This window comes from Diplodia corticola (genome assembly GCF_001883845.1).
Source record: "Diplodia corticola strain CBS 112549 chromosome Unknown scaffold111, whole genome shotgun sequence".
Classification (NCBI taxonomy): domain Eukaryota; kingdom Fungi; phylum Ascomycota; class Dothideomycetes; order Botryosphaeriales; family Botryosphaeriaceae; genus Diplodia; species Diplodia corticola.
Window position 1 is genome coordinate 36,655 of NW_017971590.1, and position 9,404 is coordinate 46,058.

Consider the following 9,404-nt stretch of genomic DNA (forward strand, 5'->3'; position numbering starts at 1 on the left):
ACCGTACAAATGCACCCACTGTGAATCCCGAAACCCGATGCAGAAGCAATCGTGAACCGGAGGAGAAAGAGAACAAGATGCTCCGTTGGTAGGGCCGGACAGAACTAGGGCGGTAGTCACAGTGCCGAAGAGTGGTGGCCAAGTCCAGATTGGCGATTTGCGGTCACAAGGCGTCGGATTTTCTGGGGAAGACACATCGGAAAGTCAAGTGGCCAGGCGGATTTGTTGAAGTCGGTCAGATTCGGGATTGTCTCCACTCGGATCGTCGAGAGCGCCAGGTTCTCCATGATGGGATTCCTGGCAAAACTCCTGTGGGGATGGGGATGCACGTCATTCTTATGTCTGCCCTCGGTTCAGAGGCACGGAGGGTCCGCAGTCTTTGCGCCACGTTGTTCTACCGATGCCGACATGATTGGACCACGGGGCCGGGTCGATGAGGCTCAACCGCTGGTATGCATATCTGGTCGACCTGCGATGCGGAACCTGGGACCTGGGACACCAGACATCCGGAAAGAAGACGACCCAGACCTCATATGAAGATGGGTGTGCGCGTAGCAGCCGGGATCATACGTGCAGTCGGACCGGAGAGGAGTCTGGCAGTGGCAGCGATGGCGATTTCACGATGTATGACGGTGGAGGGCGTAATGGCGAGGCGTGCCCCCGCTGTTCTCCAGGCATGGGAATCTTGGAAAGAACTGGAGACCTGTCCTCCAGCTGTCTGGAGGGACCCCGGCGCCGATCGCGGCCCTGAGCTCCGGCCGGCGGGGAGCTGCGTGGAGCTCCGTGGAGCTTGGGACGCCCAACACGGGGTTGTTGAGCGGAGTCGGGCTCCGTACAGAGGCCGGGGATCAGGGGCGTCTGCATTGGGCCGGTTCTGGGCGCGCTTGGCTGGCGAAAAGGAGCTGCGAGATTGAGGCGAGACTGTTCAAGCTGCAGTCACATGGGCGGGCGGCGGGCGGAGCGCTGGCGGGAGGCAGGTTTGGCGAGCGGGGCCTTGCAAAGACGGAGGCGCTGGCGCGGACCCCAAGGGGCAGCCGGCGCCTGAGCTCATAAGTGTGGAGTCGATTTGACTTGGCTGGCTCTCGGGTGGCGCTCGGCCTTCCTGCCGGGCGCTGCCTGCGTCATTGCGACGGCCAAAAAGTCGCCAGCTGCGAGCAGCTTTGGCCGCCGCAGAGAGGGCGCAGTGGGCGGGAAAATTTCGTGGGCCCCTGTTGCCTGTGGGCGGAGGCGCCGGGCGCACGCGTCAGGGAGCGTGGGAGCTTGGGCGCCGGCGCACGTCACGACCGCCCGCCAACCCACTGCCCTAACCAACACCCACGTCTCCCGCGCCTCAGCCAGCTCCAGCGCGCACCCAATATCTACCCGCCCGCCCCGGGCTGCTCTCCTTTCCCCTCCCTCCTCACTCCCCCCCTCTCGCCTCTCACCCCGCCCAACAATGGCTTCCAAAGGCGCCCGGCGCTTTTTGAAGCCGGCTCTCTACTCCCTGGGAGCTGCCACCGCCGGTGGTGGTCTCCTCTACGCCTCCCTGCGACCCCGCGAGATCCCCGGCAACGAAGCCGCCGCTGTCCCCCCGCCCACCTACGGTGCCGGCGGCGTTTTCAACCCCCCGAACTTCCCCAGGGTCAAGTCGCGCGAGGAGCAGATTGCCGACCTCAAGAGCAGCTGCGCCCGCAACGTGACCCACGCCCTGGACAAGGCGAAGAAGGGCTTCTCTGGCTTGGTAGGCTCCGACGACTCGGCTTCTACTCGTGACGCGAACGGCGACGACGCCTATGACCTCCTGGTCGTTGGCGGCGGCGCCACTGGTACTGGTATTGCGCTTGACGCCGCTACCCGCGGTCTGAAGGTTGCATTGGTCGAACGTGATGATTTCTCTTCCGGCACGAGCAGCAAGAGCACCAAGCTCGTGCACGGTGGCGTCAGGTATTTGGAAAAGGCTGTTTGGGAACTGGACTACTCGCAGTAAGTTTTGCGCCCCCCGCTTCACCCCGCGCCAATTCAATTGACCCCGGCCTCCAGGTACAAGCTCGTCGTCGAAGCCCTCCGCGAAAGACGCTACTTTTTGGACACGGCCCCGCATCTGTCTCAATGGCTCCCCATCATGATCCCCATCGACAAGTGGTGGAAGGCCCCGTACTTCTGGGCCGGAACCAAGTTCTACGACTTCCTGGCTGGCTCTGAGAACATCGAGACTTCGTACTTCCTCACCAAGAGCAAGGCGCTTGACGCCTTCCCCATGTTGAAGAAGTCCGATCTCGTTGGTGCTCTGGTTTACTACGGTAGGTGCCTCACGCCTCCAGCAACTGGGCCGCCGCTAATTCTCCGCAGATGGTGCTCACAACGACTCTCGCATGAACGTTTCGCTGGCAATGACGGCTGCCCTGTACGGCGCGACCGTCGTCAACCACATTGAGGTCACGGGCTTGGAAAAGGACGCCAATGGCAGACTGAACGGCGCTCGCGTCAAGGACTGCATTGACGAGGCAAACGGCAAGGTTCCCCAGGAGTTCACCATCCGTGCCAAGGGTATCATCAACGCGACTGGTCCTTTCACCGACTCCATCCGCAAGATGGATGATCACCAAGTCAAGGAAATCGTTGCGCCCAGCTCTGGTGTCCACGTCATTCTCCCCGGTTACTTCAGTCCTTCGAACATGGGCCTGATCGATCCCTCTACCTCTGACGGCCGCGTTATCTTCTTCCTGCCCTGGCATGGCAACACGATCGCCGGTACCACCGACGCTCCCACCGAAGTCAAGCAGAACCCTGTTGCTGGCGAGGAGGAGATCAGCTGGATCCTCAACGAGATTAGTGGTTACCTCGCTCCCGATATCAACGTGCGCCGCGGCGATGTTCTCGCAGCTTGGTCTGGCATTCGTCCTCTGGTCCGTGACCCCAAGGCACAGAAGACCGAGGGACTCGTCCGCAACCATCTGATTACCGTTTCCGACTCTGGACTGTTGACCTGCGCTGGCGGCAAGTGGACTACGTACCGCGAAATGTCTGAGCAGACCGTCGACGAGGCTATCAAGGAGTTCAACCTGCAGCCCAAGCCCATCACCGACCCCCCGCGCATTTCTGGCACCGACGTCATTGACGAGATGGCTGTGCTTGACGGAAGCTGCCAGACTCACAGGGTCCGTCTGATTGGTGCTCATGGCTTCAGCAAGACTTTGTTCATCAACCTGATCCAGCACTTCGGTGTCGAGACGGACGTTGCCAAGCACCTCTGCACTGCTTACGGTGATCGCGCCTGGACTGTTTGCTCTCTCGCCGACCCCACTGAGCAGCGCTACCCCGTTCGCGGCAAGCGCATCTCCCCGCTCTACCCCTTCATTGACGGCGAGGTCCGCTACGCCGTCCGCCACGAGTATGCGCAGAACGCCGTTGATGTCATCGCGAGACGCACCCGTCTTGCCTTCCTGAACGCTCAGGCTGCCCTTGAGGCTCTGCCCAATGTCATTGACATCATGTCGGGCGAGCTTGGCTGGGACAAGAAGAGGCAAGAGCGCGAATGGCAGGATGCCATCGCTTTCCTCGGCAGCATGGGTCTGCCCAAGGGAAAGCTTTCCTTGACCCGCAAGGAGGTCGAGCAGGGTAAGGTCGGAAAGTACATTGATGAGGAGTACGGTCTTTATGCCAGGCATGGTGAGTATCTCCTGCCCCTTTCCCTCCCGCTTCGCCTTTCGGACGATCTGGAACGGGTCTGCCCCGCTTCTATCTACCTTGTACGAGGATCGCTGGGTGTGTCCGATGCACTGCATTGGTGTCAATGTACACGCGGTAGCAGTCAGTGCCTCCTGGTGCTACCGTTGCACGAACCGCCGGTGTGCTGCATCTTGCAACGCTACTGCAGTGCACTAAGCACTCGAACCACGGTCGTGCAACGGAGGACAGATGCCCTGGAGACAGAAAATTTTCTCCATGGTCTAGCAGGACTACGCTTCCGAGGCATTGGCAGCCACATCTCACACCATGGCCGAAAAACATGAGATCAACCAAGCTAACGTATGACGTTGCAGACAACCCCGCAGAGACTCTGGCCTCGGACTCGAGGATCCCGTCCGGCCACAACCCGGTCGAGGGTGCCAACTCGCCGGCCAACAAATAATTGAGGGCGACAGACCGGCATCCGAACCCTCAGGCCTCTAACACCACCGTCGCCTTTTGGTGCCCTGTCGGACTACACCATGTCGATTGCATTAGCGCGCGCCTGTGCCGACCAGCCGACCCGCTGCTGCTAGCGGAGCTGTCCCGCGGGCCGTGCGTGCATATGCTCTGACGTTTGACCCCTCTTTTCTTCTTCGGCATGCACGCCGCTCGATCTGGAAGCACACACGGCGGGGAGGCGAGACCGGTGCGTTTCGTTAGCACCGCCGTTTTTTACCCTTCGGGCGCACCACAGCCACGTGGGGGGAGCATCGCACGGGTCGCCCGGTCCTACCTTGGTTTTTTTGTTTCCCCCCTCGCCTTCTGCTTGCGTCTGGATCTCGTGTCGCGTCGCTGCTGTGTCACCAGCAGATTGAAAAAAAAATTTCCCTGTCGAGAGGAGTGGGGAGATATGCGACGGCGCGTAGGTGGTGCGCTCGGCTTGATATGTGAAGCGTTTGGTATGTTGTTGTCTTTACGCCCCGTGGCTCATGTTCACATGGTGTGGAACGTGTTCATGTTCGTCGCCAAGCTACGCTTGAACGAGATGTCTTGCCCATCTAGTTTGTTGATCTTTGACTCCCCGATGTTGTATCATACCTCTTTCCGTCTTCTTTTTCCTTGTTCGTTATTTTTTCCCCTCGAATTTTATAATAGAGATGCTAGAACAGCAGCGGATGGAGAGAGTTGGAGGGGTTGGAGGGGGCGTATCGCGAAGAAAAGCATGGGTGGTGGTATCGTTGGTCACTTGTTCACCGTTATTGATCAAGGCAATCGGCCAGCAAGGAGTAGGCAGGCGTATGTAGTCGGACCAGTGATGAAGGGAAAGACGAACGATGATTATTTTGAAACAACCGTGAGGGTCTTCACCTCTGACATTGACTGTGATTTTGGATCAACGAAGCATGCGGTCACTGGATGATGCTGCTCTTTCGCCCGTTGCCGAATGCTTCGCTGCAGGGAGTTGTGGTGGTTCGTTTTGACTCCACTTGACTCCCGGGTCCCATTGGTTTTCTTTTCTTTCCCATGGACGACGAACCGAAAAGACCACAATGAATAGACTCGAGTCAGGCGTACCTACCGCGGAGCGTTTCAGGGTTGCTCATCAGCGATGATGGTGGGGGTGGGGGGCCGGCAATCGAGGGGATCAGCAATTTTGTTTTACGTGCGATCGAATCGATCACGATCTCCATCCACCACACACACACACACCCTCCCCCGGCCAGCCAGCCCCCCCTTGTAGGTATCATGTTGTCGCCTTCCTAAAGGACGGGTGATCCGTGGGGAACGGACGGACGGACGGTCGGGCTTTAATGGACTAGGTATATTGTACGTGTCGTATACTACTGTCACGCGCGCGCAAAAAAAAAGTAGAGATCATCGATCGTTGGGTTCGTTTCAATATCGAGTGTGTTCCACCAGTTGTTGTTGTTATTGTTGTTGCTTTCTCGCTTAGCCGAGAGGGGAAGAGAGAGAGTGTGTGTGGGTGGGTGGATGTTGTTCGTGTAGTGCTACTACGTGATTGGTGGGTGTGGGAAGAAGAGGAGGAAAGTTTGTTGGTGATTGCAATAGATATATCAGTTCGTTGATTAAAAGGAAGTGTGACATATTCTCATCTGAGACAAGTCGGTCGATGAGTGCATGGAGAAGGAAAAAAGAATGGCCATGTTTGCTTCCTTTGCTCTTTCGTGTCTCTTTGATGTGCGTCGTTGTGGGCTTTTCCTCTTGGGCTGGGCGCATGCAGAGTCACGGACACAGGGGCGATGTGGTTGGATTGGACATTCTTTAGACTTCGGTTGAGAGACAGGGGGTGGAAGGAGCCTATCTGCCGCATGTCTCGGTTGCCGAGGAAGTTGCAGATATGACGGTCGGTTACGATAACGGTGGGAGAAAGTGAAGTAGAACAGCGGTCGGGTAGTATATCGCTATGGTGGACAGATTTCTATGAGTGCTCATCCATGCTTCACGATAGAGTTCGTGATGGCTGATGGGTGTAAAACGGAAGATGAATCATGTAAAGCGCAGACTAGGGCAAATGGTCGAGACTATTGCAATAGTTACTTCTCTCTGCCGGTTTCAACGTCTTGCTTAGCTACCGCAAGTCGGGCCCTCAACTGCCCAAGTCCGACGATCCGACTTGACATGTGATTTTCCGTCTGACGCAATCCTGAATACGACGCAATAGAACGGCGGCTCCCGCAGCTTTGCCGAAACAAAAAGGCACAAACTGAAAAAAAAGGTCGGATATCCCGAGACTAGAGGAATCAAAGCCGAAGAACAAACAAGGGGCGCGGGAAAAAAGGCTCGGCACGGAATCTAGACCAACGCCTTTTCCCTTCACACTTTCGTCTTGAGCAAGCCACCAACTACCCGGGGCAGGCAGCCGGGCGACACTTTGGCTGTGCATTGGTTTAGCGGAGTGGCTTGCGAGCAGACGCGCATGATCTCCGCCTTCGCTTGTCACTCTCCCGAGAAGGACCGCCACAACCACGCGATGGTTGACGACCATGCACACGCACGCACGCACGCACGCACGCACGCACGCATACACAGCAGCCGAGACGAGACGAGACGAGACGAGACCGACGCCGCGAGCACGCACCCTCGAAGGAAGAAGAAAAAAAAAAAGATGCAGCACACAGACCCTCGGCTAGGGTCGATCACCTCCATCGTACGTTTTCCTTCCTTGCGCCGCTCTTCCATGGCTCGAGCTTCCACCGTTGCTGCTCTCCCTCCCTCTCTCTCGTGATTCCATCACCTTTTGCTGACACACGCACCCCTGCCACTGCTACGCCCGCATTCCCGTACCATGGTTCGGTGCGTCTTTTCCCGTGGGTTCGGGCCGTTTTGCGTAGTTACAGCGCCGCCATCAATCCCCAAAAGCCAAAAAGACCAGAAAAACAAACCACCCATAGGCAGGAGGAGTGACGTTTTACGAACCGTTGGAGAACCGGGGGGGAAGGCGTCCGGCCGGCCGTCGGGAAGTCAGCCCACCGTACGTATGCAAATGCAAATGCAATATGACATGAGCCTTCGTTCAGTGGTCGCCAGAAAAGAAAAAGAAAAATCCAATGCCCCCAATGCGATGCGAGGCCATGCGATGCGGCCATGTCCGACACGAAGAACCGGGGGCATTTGCGTTCGCGTCCACGGTGATATCGTTTAGCGAGAGGGGAAATGGTGGTTTGTTGCGCGCTCTCTCTCTCTCTCTCTCCCTCCCTCTCTCCCTCTTCCTCCTCCTCCTCCTCTCTCCACCACCCTACCCTCACTCCCTCTGCGCCTCTTGCCGCAGCGCCACGCGATCGCGCTACTCACTCCGGCGGGACGGGGGCGCGGGCGGATGCGGATGCGGATGCGGATGCAGCAGCAAGCACATGGGCATGAAGGAAGGAGGAGCAACAATGCTCAAGCCACGACTGCTGCTACCAACACCAACACCACCACCACCACACGGCATTCCCGGCCGCCCGCCCCGCCCCGCCGGCGAACATGGCTGTCCGGCTAACTCGGACGCAACGTAGGTAAGCAGCAGCATTAACAGAGTAGTAGTAGTAGTGTCAAAAAAGAAAGGCGTAGTAGTGGCGTAGCCGCTGTCGGTCCGTTACCGTTCCTTCGCTCTCGCTCTGCAAAAGTAGGCGCCGAGGGATTTTGATGGAAGTACTAAAAAAGGGAGAGAGAAGAGGGGAAAAAAAAAAGAGAGTTTTACGAGTAAGGAAAGCGCAGCCATCCGTCCATCCCATCCATCCATTCAGCCAGCCAGCGCGCGCCCGCGCAACGTTGTCCGCGTCTGGGTCGAAGTGATGCACATCAACCGAAGGCGGGCCGTTCGCCAGAGAAAACAAAAAAGGGAAAGAAAAAGTAAAAACGAAAAACAAGGGTAGTGTAGGGTATAGGGTTGGGATGGCTGGTAGGTAGGTAGGTAGTAAAAGGACCACCACAAAAAAAAAGGGGTCCTTTAACGTCATGCTTTAGGGCCGGCCGGCTTAAGCGCGACACTGTAAGTCGCACGTCAGGGATTCTAGGTATTCTAAAATGTCCCTTTTCTTTTTCCTTATTTCCACGCACATACACACACACTCCCTCCCTCAGCCTTGTGGTGGCGAAAAAGGGATGGCCGGGAATGGGGACGGAGGGAAGAGCCGTTGGAACTACTGCCACTACTAGCATCCTAGCAGTACCTACCTACAGTACTAAACATTATAAATCCGAAAAAAAAAAGACCCAATGACGCAAAATCGCGCGGGGAAAACCCCAGAATGCCGCTCGCCTCCCTGAGATTTCTAAGCAAAAACCGTCGCATCGTTCCTCAAACTCGGCGGAAATAGGAACAAGACGGCGTCGTTCCGTTGCATGGAAAAAGTGCGGGGCAAACCTTCTTAGTGTGCGGACGGGGGCCGCGTCGGCAGTAGCGGTGGCAGTAGCGGTGGCAGTAGCGGTGGCAGTAGCAGCGGCAGTAGCAGCAGTAGCAGCAGCAGCAGCAGTGGCAGTGACATATTATTACTATCGTAGTAGTGATCACGCACAAAAGCAAAGAAAGAAAGAAAAAAAAAATACCATAAGCAACCCGCTAGCACCAAATCGCATCGGGTTAACTTTGTCAATCCCCTAATGCTTAGCTGACTAGCCGGCCCTTGGCGATACCTACCCATCGTCATCCCCGCCGACCTTCCTGATCTTTCTCTTCAAAAATATCTCTCTCTCGCGCGCATCTCCGAAACGGAGCGGGAAGAGCAAATGCAAGTCATGTGCGTGCGTACGTGGACCGTGTTATTCTCGTCCGTCCGCCGCCACTTGCACCGGCGCCTCCGAGCCCATCAGATCAGAGGGCTGAACGGATCGGGGGGCAGGGGAGCTGAGGAGCCAAGCCATGCGGGAAGCGCGTCTTGGCGAACCGCCGGCGTTGAGACAATGGCGTGTGGCCACGTAGGGTAGTGACATTGTGAAGGCCGCTGATTGGCCCCGGTGCATCCGAATTATTTTATCGTTCACGTAGCTGATGATGGGCTCGACGGCAACAAAGGCAGGTGGTAGTAGTAAGCGGCGAACTGATGAGGACGACTAACTGCTTCGTCGAACCAATCTTATTTCAGATTTGTCTAACAATCAGAGCCTCCCTCCGCACCACCAATGATGAGACGAACAGGCGTGCCACGAAAAGCTGGTGTTACCCCGACTCCATGCGACCATGCTCGCTCTTGATGTGTGTGTGTGTGTGTGTGTGTGTGTGTGTGTGTGTGTGTGTGTGTGTGTGTGTG

The 9,404-nt window shown here is 57.0% G+C and overlaps 1 protein-coding gene across 1 annotated transcript; it reads left to right on the forward strand.

Annotated features, from left to right (window-relative positions):
• Nucleotides 1-1,435: 1,435 nt before the first annotated feature.
• On the forward strand, nt 1,436-4,111 carry BKCO1_11100013 (glycerol-3-phosphate dehydrogenase; the record flags this gene model as incomplete). The annotated part of the gene is made up of 4 exons (XM_020270465.1): nt 1,436-1,962; nt 2,020-2,279; nt 2,329-3,648; nt 4,023-4,111. The coding sequence occupies 4 exons, from the start codon at nt 1,436-1,438 to the stop codon at nt 4,109-4,111; spliced, it is 2,196 nt and encodes a 731-aa protein (XP_020125063.1).
• Between the last annotated feature and the right edge of the window lie 5,293 nt (nt 4,112-9,404).